At 40.3% G+C, this 14,378-nt stretch overlaps 1 protein-coding gene across 5 annotated transcripts in view; it reads right to left on the bottom strand.

Moving 5' to 3' along the window:
* RMND5A (required for meiotic nuclear division 5 homolog A) overlaps positions 1 to 14,378 on the bottom strand; it is a 58,593-nt gene that overhangs the window by 16,249 nt on the left and 27,966 nt on the right. For 4 of the 5 annotated variants that reach the window (XR_004352690.1, XM_032652149.1, XM_032652152.1 and 1 more), the window contains exons 3-4: positions 8,832 to 8,966; positions 7,005 to 7,105 (exon numbers count right to left, since the gene is read on the bottom strand). Coding sequence is in view for 4 of the 5 variants with exons in the window: in XM_032652149.1 (XP_032508040.1) it covers positions 7,005 to 7,105; positions 8,832 to 8,966 (236 nt within the window). In the remaining variant the exon portion in view is untranslated. The remainder of the gene's footprint in view (positions 1 to 7,004; positions 7,106 to 8,831; positions 8,967 to 14,378) is intronic. The other variant, XM_032652151.1, reaches the window with a different exon arrangement.

Genomic DNA, 14,378 nt, shown 5'->3' with positions numbered 1-14,378 from the left:
GTGCTGTATTCTGGCTAATGGCATTCCTAGCAGAAAACTTTTGATTTTTAATTTTTAAAAACCGAACGATCACTATACTACAACCAGCAAGCTACGTGTAAACATTCAGGTGAATTATTAGCTTTACTGTGGTTTCTAAAATAAATTCTGCTCCCACATCTCCAATGTGTGCCATAAGAGCAATGCCAGCTTTGGAACCATTCCTTGTTTAGAGAAACACTGGAGACCAAAACAATGACACCCAATGAGGTCACCGTGTCACAATTCTCTCTGTTCACTGCCACTGCAGTGACTAGTAGAGAGACCTTCTGGGCCACTTGCATTAAAAGACCCCAAAACAATACTACTTACTTAGGTGACCAAGTCAGAAACAACCCACATTGATGCAATTACCCCACAGAAACATGAAGCGTTAATTATCTTCATCGTCAGGCCTCCGAAAAGACTTGGCCCATTGTTAGCTCCATGTTTAGAATTTCCATATTAATCCAAAAATAATTAGAACAAGATTCTACCTTCAGAGCTAGCTGTTCTTTCCCAGAAACCTAACTGACAGCACTGGTCTGTTTATCTCTCCTCTCACCATTCTGCCAGCCAGGGCTGGGATCTGTTTCTGATAATAGTGAATAAAAATGCCTCTCTCCAGTTCCTACGGCACATTCCACTACAACCTTTCACAGCGTTTTAAAAAGGCTTTACAAATACCTTCTTCTTCTAGTCTACCTTGGGGCTATCTTCTTGGGCGTAAAAGCTGAAGCTCAGGGAAATGAGTGACATGCGTTTACTCCACAGGTGTGGACTGGCTGAATGTTACTGGTGACCAAATCAAGCGCTTAAAAAATCCAGAAACTGGAATTCAGCCAGAAAAGTGAAGAACCCTATCACTTTGCTTTAGGATAGCTAGCATTGGATTTCTGGGATATTTTCAAATGGCAATTCAGATATGAGTTGAGTCCATCGCTGGAACTACTAACGTTTTACTCATCTCAGAGTTGCTGTGGATCTCTGTCCTTCTTCCATGCTGTTTAAGAAACCACACGAACTACCGTGTTTCACGTTTGAATCATACCTTCAACTTTACAGGAGGTTCTTAGTAACACAGGGCTTGGCGGCCATACCCAATAGCTACCTCTGACAAGTGGCCAGCGCATAGGACAGCACAGTTCTATAGATTAGGGATTTTTTTTTTTTTTTTGCGGTACGCGGGCCTCTCACTGTTGTGGCCTCTCCCGTTGCGGAGCACAGGCTCCAGACGCGCAGGCTCAGCGGCCATGGCTCACGGGCCCAGCCGCTCCACGGCATGTGGGATCTTCCCCGACCGGGGCACGAACCCGCGTCCCCTGCATCGGCAGGCGGACTCCCAACCACTGCGCCACCAGGGAAGCCCGTGAGTTTTTAATAAAGTACTTAAATATGACTGCCTTATTTACTGCTAGTTTCCCACCACAAAACCAAGTGTTTGATAAGCTTAAATTAATAACCGTTCGGCATTTTATAAGAACAAATCCCAGAGTCCCCTTTAGTTCCCCCTCCTGGCCTAGTTCAACTCCTTATTCTTTTAAACACTTTAATCTCAGTGACAGTTTCTTTCAATTTTCCCTTTTTGTAAAAGAAGATTCTTAATCTCTCTATAGTCATAGCTTGCCCACTCATCTCCAGTAATGCCCAGGTCGTTGGTGAGGATGGATCCAGATAAGATATGGCCATGTCTCTTCTTCTTCCTGAGGAGTACCTACTGTCTTGGAACCTCATACAGACTTTTGCCAGCAACAAACATAGAACAGACAACAGAAAATGATGTCCTCACCCCAGATATTTTTTCCCCTTTGGCCTTTATATTCCATTGTGCTTTTTTCTCTTCTGTGTTCTTGCCACTGGGCACCTCTTTCCATTTTCAATTAGCTTCTTTTTAATAATCGTTCTCTCCACCAGACTTAGTGCATGGTCCCCGTGAATTAAAACAATATCCCTCAACTCAGCTCTTCTGCCCTTTCAGAATTAACAACCCCTGGGACACAACAAAACAAAAAAAGAAACAAAACGAAACAGAACCCCCTCAGACTGGGGGAGGGAAACCCAACTTGTTCAGACCTTGATTCCTCTTCTCCAAAAGTACATCTATCAGAGTCTTTATTCTGTGGTTCTATGTAGCTATTAAAAATGCCTGAATCAGCAAGACTGCCTGCCTACAGGAAGACAAAACTAACAACGAGAAAACAGACACCAGAAACAGCGCAATCCCGGTCACCCTCTTTGCCAGTGGCAGCCAAGGCTCTATGACCAGGCACCTTGGCTTGCTTCCTTCATTTTCACTTTCTAAAACCCTTCTCTGCTTACGAATTGTGTTTTATGCACTGATACCACAATTTCTCTAAGTCCAGCAACCACTTTCTTCTCCTCAGACCCACCGTTCACACACAGCACCAAGAAACCACAATGGCAAGCTCACCTCACATTCCTCTGTGGTTTTTATTTCTAGCCTCACCTAATCGCTAGGCTTAGAGATGGGATTCCTCTCATACTTCAACAGCTTGCCTGATACTGTTCATGGCCTGTCTAATCGAAAACTCTGCAGTGATCGAGACTAATGAAATAGTTTTTCTCTCTTCTTCTGTGAAAAATTCTATAACATCTCTTTCTTATAATCATTCACTTAGTTTCTGTTCTCTTAATGGCATTCTACTGAGACTTTGCAAACAGAACTGCAAATTCCTCTCAACAAGTGCTATGAGGCCCCTGGGCCTGCTCTGGGTATTGGAAAAAAACAGGTTTCCAAGTCTGCTAGGTTGAGAGTCAGCTTCTAGACTGCGGCAAATCCACCAAGGCAGGATTACTCTTTGAAACACCTTTAGGAAGGCAACCAACCAGCTTCCCCTCGAGACAGCACTTTCAAAACGTCAGTAACTGGCACAGAGTTACAGACAGCTTCTATTTTTCTCATTTTCTCCATCTCCTCAAAGTAAGTTACTGTTATTCTTTTGTTGACACTGGTTATCTTTGGCTTTGCGTCTATCTGCCACATGAAGGAGGAGGTCATGTTTGTTCAAAGTTCTCCTGCAAATTATTCCATCTTTTATTGAGTGCCTGCTACGAAATAAGCACTATGCCACTAGGTGCCAAGAGGAACTCAAAAAACAGATAAAGTGATCTGGATGAGGAGAAACATCTGTACACAAACTCAGAAATACAGGGGCAGGAACAAAAGAGTAGGCAGGGTCCTGACTAGATCTGTATATATAATTAGCTGTTCTTCTGCCGCTTCTCTCGGCCATGTCACACCATTCCTTACTCACTTCTTTTCCACCGTCTTTTATCAGTTGCGGTTAATAGGTAACGCTCACCAGACTTCCTTCTCATCTAGGCCTTCCATGACCTCTATCCACATTCATCTTTTTGGTTGGCCGCTGCCTCAACTACCTAGGCTGCCTCGAGAACTGCTGCAGGCTTTCACCTTTTTCTTTCTCTCTCGTGTGGTTCCACGGTGGTTCCTGCACCTCCCAGCAGGTACAAAGAGAAGATGCCACCCATGAAATATGAATGATTTTCCACTGTGTATCTGAACCAAAATCCCTGAAACTCATGTCCCACACTTTTAAATTTTTGGTACAAGTTGAGTACAATGAATTTTCCACACCTTGCCCATAAAATATGTTGAATGAGTATTTGCTTTGCATCCACCAATAGGCAAGAATTGGAGAAGTCTGAGTTTCTGTAATGGAGATTTCTGTTAAACTAAGATTTTCCAAACTTATGTTCTACAGATCACCAATTTTGTGAGTTTTAATAGGTGTTAGGAGACAGGGAGTCTTTGGTTAAATACGCATGGGAAACACTGGGTTTTACAAAGTTAAATGGGTTTCTTTACCGTAGGACTGCTGATGGCCCCTCTAATATGCTAAAGTGAATCTCTCATTTCTCTTAATTAACTTTTACTGGAATATAGTTGCTTTACAATGTTGTGTTAGTATCTACTGTACAGCAAAGTGAATCAGCTATATGTATAAATGTATCCCCTCTTTTTTGGATTTCCTTCCCATTTAGGTGACCACAGAGCACTGAGTAGAGTTCCCTGTGCTGTACAGCAGGTTCTCATTAGTTATCTATTTTACACATAGTATCAAAAATGTGTATATACGTCCATCCCAATCTCCCGATTCATCCCACCTCCCCCTTCCCCCCTTGGTGTCCATATGTTTGTTCTCTACATCTGTGTCTCTATTTCTGCTTTGCAACTAAGTTCATCTGCATCGTTTTTCTAGATTCCACATGTAAGCGATATTAATACGATATTTGTTTTTCTCTTTCTCCCTTACTTCTAAAGTGACTCTCTTACAGGAGAATATTAGGGAATATCATGTAAAGCTTGCCTCGACTGACCTTCTGACTCCATATCCTTGTTTTCATGGAGCAACTTCCAGGCTCAATTCCTCCTCTGTAAGCCCAGTACTTACTTCATGGGGTTATTATGAGGATTGAATAAACTAATACAAATAAAATGCTTAGAACAATGCTAGGCATATAATAAGCACTCCAAAAGAGACAACTATAATTATGACTACATCCCCATATGCAGATATTTAACATGGCAATATTCCCAGAAAAGCGAAAGGAGAAAATTTCTACTGTACAGCTGGCCCTCCGAATCCACAGTTGCGGAACCTGCAGATACGGAGCGCCTCTGCAGGTTCCGCAGCCGTGGATACGGAGAGGCAAGGATACCAGGCCGTTTTACATAAGGGACTTGAGCATCCATGAATTTTGGTATCCACAGGGGTCCCTAGAACCAATCCCCCATGGATACAGAGGGACTACTGTACAGTAGTTTCCACTGTTAGTGCCAAGTGGATGGAATGAGTCCTCCCTTTGCCTGAGAGGCACTGCTTGAGGCTACAAATAACAGAAAACATTTACAGAAATCATTGATATATATGCCATAGTTACCAGTCAGAAACTTAGATCTTACAGAAAAAGCCCAAAGTTAAAAGGGTCTTATGAATTTTCTTCATTCCAAAAGGAACAAGCCTTGAGAATTTTGAGGGCTAAGGCAGTCCAAATGCTCAGCACAGTCTCTGGTACATAAGCACTCAATAAAAGTTTGATGATGAACCTGAGAAATTAATGGATAAATGACTATTACCTCAAATAACAACTCATATATTATTTCTAAATCATTATAAGACAACTGTGAAACCCATTACATTTTTATATTTAGGCTCCCTCACTCTCCTTTATAATTGTTTAATCATTTAGGTGGAATATAAAAAGTAGACAGAAGAATGGCTGCCATATTTTGTTTAAGAGGTGTTATTAGAGGTACTTGATTAAAGTTAATCTCACAGGGATGTCACAATAAAATCTAAAAAAAATCAAACTATAAAGGTAATATGCATAGTACACAGTGGTGCTGCTTAAGTGACGTTTACATCTTTAAAGAATTAAAATAAATGAGGTGGTGCAGTGGTTAAGAATCCGCCTGCCAACGCAGGGGACACGGGTTTGATCCCTGGTCCGGGAAGATCCCACATGCCGCATAGCAACTAAGCCCATGCGCCACAACTACTGAGCCTGCGCTCTAGAGCCTGCGAGCCACAACTTCTGAGCCCGCATGCCATAACTACTGAAGTCTGTGTGCCCTAGAGCCCGCGTGCCACAGCTACTAAAGCCCATGCGCTCTAGGGCCCGCACTCTAGGGCTGCAACTACTGAGCTCGTGTGCTGCAGGTACTGAAGCCCACGCTCCGCAACGAGAAGCCACTGCACCACAACGAGGAGTAGCCCCTGCTCGCCGCAAATAGAGAAAATCCACATGCAGCAACGAAAATAAAATAAATGAGTTACCTCATATTTACAATTTATACAGAAATTTGATATTTATAAATTTACACAGGACTCTATCTCTGCCTGTTCACCTAGGCTGATTTTAGAACTCTGCAAAATTTTCTAAGAACTGAGAAATTATGAGAAACAGAAAACTAACCTATGAAAAATTAAATGGGTTAGTAGAAGGAAAAGGAAGTGTATTTTTTAAAACTCATGAAGGATCTTCCCAACTATTTTTTGTCCTGATAACAACGATATCAAATATTTCCAGTTTTAAAATCCCAGGATTCTAAGGCTATGACCTCAAAATAATGTCACTGCTTCTATCACCCAGTTTCTTCCTTTTATTTTATAACTTTCCTTCCTTCCTCCTTCCCTTTCTTCCTTTCTTTCTTTTTAAAACAAATAACCTGATAATTCTCACATTAAAAAATTCTAGGACAGGGGTCAGCACACTATGGCCACCGGCCAAACAGGACTTGCTGCCTGTTTTGTATGCCAGATGGTCAAGACGGTTTTTTTACATTGTTAAAGGGTTGTAAAATAAAATAAAGAAAAATATCTAACGGAGACCTTATGTGGCCTGCAAAGCCTAAAATATTTACTACCTGGCCCTTTATGAAAAACTCTGCTGACTCTGTACTAGGATAATATTTATCAGAGCTAACCCAGTAATTTCGTATAATTCACATCAATGACCAGTTCACAGTGAATTATTTTATGACGGCAATTAGAGCAAAACTCCATAACAATATTTGTTCTCTTTACGTATACCACTTGATTCCAATAACCAATTAAACTGCTTTTTTTTTTTTTTTTAGAATGCAAGCAGTGAACCCAGAACATTATGGAAGTTCAAATATCAAACTCAGACCATCTGAACAACAGTCCTTCAGTTATAAAGCTACTCTAAAGCGGAGGTGTAGCCTAGCTAGAGGAAACCCTCTTCTCTCATGGGAATTCAGACCAACTGATAAGTGAAATAAGCCCTAACCATTTTCTCATATTGCATATCCCCCAAACTCACTTCGCTAAAAGAAATAAAATAATTCTCCCTTGATGCCTCTGAAGTCTAACCCAGGTGAGATATATATATAATCTCAAAATCTCTAACGTGTTTTCTGATTCCATTTTCTTACAGAGTTCTCTCAAAGTACTTAAAAGAAAACAAACTCAGTCACTCACTCCAGAGCAGGTCTCAGAACTCGGACTTTTAACGCTTCTAATATTCGGTTTAACTCCACAAATGGTTCTTTCTGGCTTGGGTCTACAGAAAGACCAGATTCCTGAAAAAATTGAAAGAACTTTCATTAGCAGTAATCAGAATAAAGAGATATGGTACAAGCATGTTCTACACTATAAAATGTGAGGCAAACCACTAAAGATAATTTCTTTTTACCATGCATTTCTCTGGCAAAGACTGATGACTGAGCCCCAGTATCATTCCTCCTCCTTTTCTATAATAGTAAAACCCCCAATTTTAGCTGGGCACATAACCATATGGAATAAAGCTGGGCATGGCTTTGCAAGATGTAAGTTCTGGCCAGTGAAACATAAGTATATACTCTTTGCCCCTTCCTGTAATACAAAATGTCTAGCTGGGGTTCGGGCTATCCTGGACCATGTGGACAAGGGACACCTTAGAAACAGGAGAGCTACAAGCAGCCAAGGTCCCTAAGAGCTTCACGGCACATGGCTACCACATATGCAGTGGATGGCTTACTACCTCCGATTTCTGTGTAAGAGAAATAAACTTCATTCTTGTTTAAGGCATTGGTATTTTGGGCCTCTGTTACTTGTAAACAAAACTTAATCCTAAATGACACAATTTATTTTAGGAAATTTATATGGACACATACACAAAATCCCATAACATACAGAGAAAGACTTGAGTTATTGCTTATCTGAATTGTTTAACAGAAAAGGCTTACATTAGAGGTCTGGTTTACAGACTGGCTTTAAATTATTTAATCCTTACAGTCCTTCATTTTTCTAAATGGAAAATACAACAGCACAGAATGTAAGCCACAGAATAGAGTCTGAAGACACACGAATTGGACCTGAATCCAAGTTCCTCCACTAAGAACCTGTATGGCCTTGGGCTGGTTACTTCTCCAGACCTCAGATTCCACCTCTGTAGAATGGGAGCAGTCATTTCTTCCTCAACCATTTCTTCCTCACAGGGTTGCAGCGAGGAATAAAGGCAGGGCTTGGAGGGTGGTAAATACTCCATACAGGGCAGCTGCTAATATTATGACTATGTGGTATTGGTAAACTCTTCTGAGACCCCTAACTTCATGTCTAATGGAATAAAAGACAAATGCTGTTCACTTGAAGTAAATTTTAGCTTGAAATTCATTTGATAAACAAAGTTCTTTAAGCTGGGCTAGATGAGAAATGCAAATATAAACCTCTTTGTCCTTTTCTCCTCTGCTATACTAACCTTCCCTCTTAAAAGAGATGTTTTATACATACTACAGTATATAGAAGATAACTAATAAGAACCTACTGTATAGCACAGGGAACTCTATTCAGTGCTCTGTAAGGACCTATATGGGAACGGAGTCTAAAAGCAAGTGCGTATATGTGTATGTATGGCCGATTCACTTTGCTGTACAGCAGAAACTATCACAACACTGTAAATCAACTAGACTCCAATAAAAAAATTAATTAAAAAAATAAATGCCCTGGCTTATTCCAAGAAAGCAAACAAACAAACAACAAAAAAAACAAAAGAGGAGATGTTTGAAAAAGTAGCATCACTTCTGACCCTTGATTGATGACCTGGGACCAACATTCTGGGGCAGGAATAAGGAAATAATTTGAATAACAAGTTCTAGGACTATAATTTTCACCAACTTTAAAAAAAAAGCAAAAAACAAAACTTCCTAGTAAACTGAAGTCAGCCCAGATGATTAAAATGTAAAAATCTGCCTATGGCTTAGAAGACTTAAAAACTGCAAGGACTTCCCTTGTTTCCGTTTCATGCTCTCGCAGGTGGCACACTGTTACCTGGCAGAGCTCCTCAGCTACATCCAGCATTCCTTGTCGAAAGAAGTGCTCCACCATCACCTCATTGAGAAGCCTTTGGCTGTCTGCCTGCCAGCAGCCATCTATTCCCACACTGCTAATGTCAGAATCAAAATTCTGAAAAACAAGAAAGCACGTCATGAATTGACCAGGATACACCACTTGGTATGTTTTCACCCCACCTAAGTTAACAGAAACAATGGCCTTTGTTTCACTCTGAGACGCCTCAAAAAAGTACCCAATTCCAATGCATCTGTAGCCTATGACAGGAAGTAGCTTTTCCACTGCTCTTTTCTAAAACTTGCCACTCTCACTCATTATCGCTGGGAGGGTAAACAAGCACATTTTTTGAGGGTATTTTGGGGAAATACATAAATTTAACAATGACTTCTGTGAGTAAATTGATTTCTAGGCATTATACAATAGCAATATTTTCAGAGGTGTGCAGTGATCCCTGTAAAAGCATGTTCAATGCAACACTGTCTAACAGGAAAAAAAAAAAAAAAAGAAAACCCATTACGCCCAGCATAGGATTATTCAATAATCCGTGGCACATCCCAACAACTGCCGTGCCAAGGTGGAGACTGGGGATAGGAGAACGGCCAGATAGTTCAAAGAACAGGCTCTGGGCCCAATCTACCCGGGTTTGAATCCTGGTTCTATCTTACTAGATGTGTGATCTTGGCCAAAATTACTCAAGGGCTGTGAGCCTCAGTTTCCTTATCTTAAGCAGAGAAAAAGACTTTTACGGGTTGAACTGCATCCTTTCACAATTCCTGTGTTGAAGTCCTAACTCCCAATACTTTATAAAGTTAAAATGAGGTCATTAAGGAGAGCCCTAATCCAACAGGACTGGTATCCTTATAAAAGGAGGAAATCAGGACACAGACAGGCACAGAGGGAAGACCATGTGTTACAGACCGAACGTCTGTGTCCCTCCCAAATACCTACATGGAAGCCCCAGCAACCAGTGTGACTGTATCTGGAGACAGAGTCTGGGAGAAAGTGCTAAAGGTTAAATGAAGTCCTAAGGGTGGGGCCCTAATCCGGGAGGCCTGGTGCTCTTGTAAAGACAAGGAACAAACACCAGGGCTTAGCTTGCTTGCTAGCTCGCTCTCCACCACATGAGGACACAGCGAGAAGGTGGCCATCTGCAAGCCAGGAAAGAGGGTGTCTGCCTTCAACAGGCAATGAATTGGCCAGCACCTTGATCTTGGACTTCTCAGTCTCTTAGAACTATGAGAAAACACGTTTCTGTTGTTTAAACCACCCAGTCTATGGAATTTTGTTATGGTAGCGCAAGCAGACGAAGACACCACATGATGAAACAGGAAGAAGATGGCTATCTGCAAGTCAGGGAGAAAGGCCTCAGAAGAAACCAGCCCTGCCACACCTTGATACGGAACTTCCTGTCTCCAGAACTGTGGGAAAATAAACGTCTGTGTAAGCCACCCAGTCTGCGGTACTTTGTTATAGCAGTCCTCATAATTTAATATACTTCTTTATTGGTTCAATGACATGGTAGCTGCTATTATGCTAGTATTACTATTCATAATTAAGAAGTGAGGTTCATTGCTCTGTATCTACTAACATGGAAAAATGTCCATAACACCTTAAGCGAAAAAAAGCAACTTCTACAAAACTACAAAGTTATGACTCCATTTGTTAAAAAAAAAGAATCCTTAAAAACCCAACCTGTCTCTCCCACTGAATGCAGTTACAAAATCAGGACTGAATGGAGTAGCTACTTGAGGAAACAAAAAAGTGAATAGTAGTTAAGTGGACTGGGGAGGAAGGCAAAGAACTGGCAGTGAGTTTACTACTTTTCTCCCTCCAATATCTCTTAGCCTGGATGCAATGCAGCCAAAACCCACAACTGGGCACCCAGGATGTAGACAGAGCGCTCCAGGAGAAGCCCTTCGGTGCTGGCATGGGGAACAGGAGTGTATTCTCCTACCACATAGAGAGCGGGGGAAATCGCATGCTTTTTTCCCTCCCTTTTCTTGTACTGTAGCTCCAGGCAGTCTGTAGTTAAATCAGTTTCTATTTCTACCCTTCACAGCAGTACCTAGATTATGTTTGACTGAATAACCATGGGACAAGAATCTTGGGAGACCTTTAGAACTCTGTCTACCATAGCAGGAAGCCTAAAACTCTGAGGCACCTTTAGAAAGGGATCCTTCCTCTCCAGTCAGAGAAGCTATGGTCCCAAGAGCGAGGGGCAAAAACCCCTCTTGAATCTTTTCTCTCTGTCCTTCCACCTTGTAGCCCCAGATATAGGCAGAGTTATGGTAAATATACAGGAGAGCAGGGTAGGTAAAGCCCCGGATTTCTGGCTGGGTGACTAAAATGGCAGCCCCAGAGAACCATAAAGTAGCGGGGAGATCACAGAGAGGAAGGAACGCAGGAAAGTGATCCCCCCACCAAGTTGTTTAGGAACTCCTGGGCTCACCCTCAAGTTATACAGGCATGGGTCTGACCCTCAGCAGCATACCACAGACTTTGAAAACTGAACTAAGAGACAGCCCTAGTTTCCAGGTCCCAGAATGGCCACTGGTTGGCACACAAACAGAACATATCTGAATAGCTCTGTAATGGCTTTGGAAACGAAGCTGACATTGAAACTATTTTAAAACTCAGAGAAGACTGAGTAGCCCGAACCCAACCAGGTCAAGTCCGCTAAAACAAAAACATCAATATTCTCCATAGAACTTAAATAAGACCCAGAGGCTCAAAACATAATATTAAAAATGTCCAAAATACAATCCAAAATTATTTGTCATATGAAGACCTAGGAAAATCTAAATTCACATAAGATGTTCAACAGACAACAATGCAAAGATGACAGATGTTGGGATCATCAAAGACGTTAGAACAATTATAAAATTGTTTCAAGAAGGAAGGGCAAACACTTCCGAAAAGACAGAAAGTCTCAGCAAGAAACAAGATACAGTAATCAAAATTAAAAACTTGTTGCATGGACTCAACAGCAGAACAGAGGTGACAGAGCAAAAGTCAGTGAAGATCAATAGAAATGATCTAATCTGAATAACCAAAGATTGAGAAAAAAACGAACAGAGCCTCAGGGCCCTGCATGACAATAACAAAAGATCTAACAGTCATGTCAATGGAGTGCTAGAACAACAGAAGAGTATAGTGTAGAAAAAAATGGTTTTAATATTTCCCAAACCTGGCAAAAGACATAAATCTAGAGATTCAAGAAGCTCAGCAGACTCCTAAAAGGATAAATTCAAAGAAATCCACACTTAGACATTTTGTAATCAAACTGTTAAAAACTTAAGACAAAGAAAAAATCTTGAAATAGTTATCAAGAAAAGTGATGTACTACTTATAGGGGAACTATGATTCAAATGACTACAGATTTCTCAATAGAAACCATGGAGACCAGAAGAAAGTGGCACACTTTTCAAGTACTAAAAGAAAAGAACTGTCATCCCCAAATTTTGTACCAAGTGAAAATATCCTTCAGGAATGAAGGTGAAATAAAGACAATCTCAGATGAAGGAAAGCTGAATTTGTTGGCAGAAGACCTGCTCTAAAAGAATCGCTAAAAGTTCTCCTGATAGAAGGGAAATTATACTAGTAGAAGACAACTCGGAACATCAAGAGTGAAGGAAAAACAAAGCTACCTCTGAAAGCTTTCCCTGCTCGATTTTACTTCCACCGCCTTATCTTTCATAGGCATTACCCCCTGGTAAACCTCTTGCATTTCTTTCTTTACTTCTTTCTTTCTTTTTTTTTTTGAAGCACATGAATTTAATTGGACGAGATCATTTAGATTTACTGAAATTACAATCTTAGTCAATCATTGCTTAAATACAGTCCACACGACACAGGATTATTTTACAGTACATACACGAACAGGTAGTAATAGAACTGCAAACCACCTACCATTTACGATCACTACAATGGCAGGAGAGCTCTCCTCTCCAACAGTAAGCCCATTTTTCTTTAAAGAGCTATCTATTCTTAGGTGTCAAGTCAGTAGCCTAAAACTAAATACTCACATTAACATTTGGAATTACCCAGACAAAAACAAAAAGCAAAATTACTCTGAGTCTTCATTTTTCTTCATTTTCTTTTTATAGACCTCTTTCTTGGCCTGGTACTTAATCTAAAGAATGGAAATAATACAGGGTATCTAGATGCTACAGCAAGAGTCTCCATGCCCATACTGAATAGACTATCTAGCACTGAAGAAAAGCCAGAATTGTTTGGATAAGGTTCTCTAATTTCCCATCTGCTTATCAGATTCCGCCTGTTGAGAGAGGATTTCATAACAGTTCATCAATACTTTTAAGCAAATTATTATATCTTTATGCTGTCTATGACAACTAGAACATTAGAAGTGAAGATGGTGCTATGTTGTTCCTCTTCTGGACTAAGGTACAAGCCTAGAAGGGTGACTGATGTACACTCTCCCATATTTTATTTCCCCTGACAAATGGCCATTCAAATGACTAAAGGAATGGGTATCAGATGACAGAATTTATTATGAACTCAGAAATCTGCCTATAACTGTATAACTGTCTGAATGCACCCTATAAGCAAGAATCACCGAGACTAATTAAGATTCCTCACTGCTCTATCAACCTCATTCAATCCAAATCCAACCTTCAGATTTCTACTTATTCATTTAATGATTACTCCCCAACCGCATCAACCCCCAACAAATTTATCAGGTGTCTATTATTCTGCAGGAAAGAAAGAAAAAACTTTGGAAGACACAATGGTCAGCTCAAAGCACAGACCACATTAAAACAGACAATTATTTTGGTAGTATATACTTAGTCAGGATTTTAATAGCTACCACCAGACAGTAACTGCTCCAATCAAACAAAACAATTCCTTTAAATCTTTCTTTAATATACATACCAAAGGTAAATGTTCATCTAGAAAACTTGATGACTTTAAAATGAAAGAGTCTAACATTTAAACAAATTTAGATGGTTTTACAATGTCGCTCTTCATGTAACTTTATTCCTATAATGTGTACCATGGTCACTACTACACAGGTGGTAAGAAAAAGTGAATACCCTTGCACTCAGGATACCTCTACTACATTCAAGTTCTAGAACTTATTTGCTAGTCTTGGAAAATACAACTAAGCATGAATAAGCAATGCATTCGATGAAAATTTCTGAGCTCCCTTCTACCGTTCTGATTTTCCAGTTTAAACCACTGAGGTCGATAAGTAAATTTTTTTCATAGCTTATTTTCTGCTCACATGCAGTAAAAATTAAAGCTAAAATTATTTTTAAAAAAAGGTTGAGGAAATGCAATATAGTATCAGAACTCCTTTTGTTTTAACTGCACATTCTTACTGTTGCATCAGAGCAAGGATCAGTTCTAGCCCCTGTTGCTAGGTGACCAAACTCATTTGCATGGCTGCCCAGGAAATCAGCAGCACCGCAAACCAGCCAAGAAGTGGCTAGTGACAAGAAACATCTGTCTATTACCACTTCTGTTTTACTATACTTTTTCCTTTTATATTTTTAAAGGAAAAGA

Source organism: Phocoena sinus, chromosome 13 (genome assembly GCF_008692025.1).
Source record: "Phocoena sinus isolate mPhoSin1 chromosome 13, mPhoSin1.pri, whole genome shotgun sequence".
In the NCBI taxonomy this organism is placed as follows: Eukaryota; Metazoa; Chordata; class Mammalia; order Artiodactyla; family Phocoenidae; genus Phocoena; species Phocoena sinus.
Note: the sequence above shows the minus strand (reverse complement) of the source record. Positions and strands in the feature narration are given on the sequence as shown.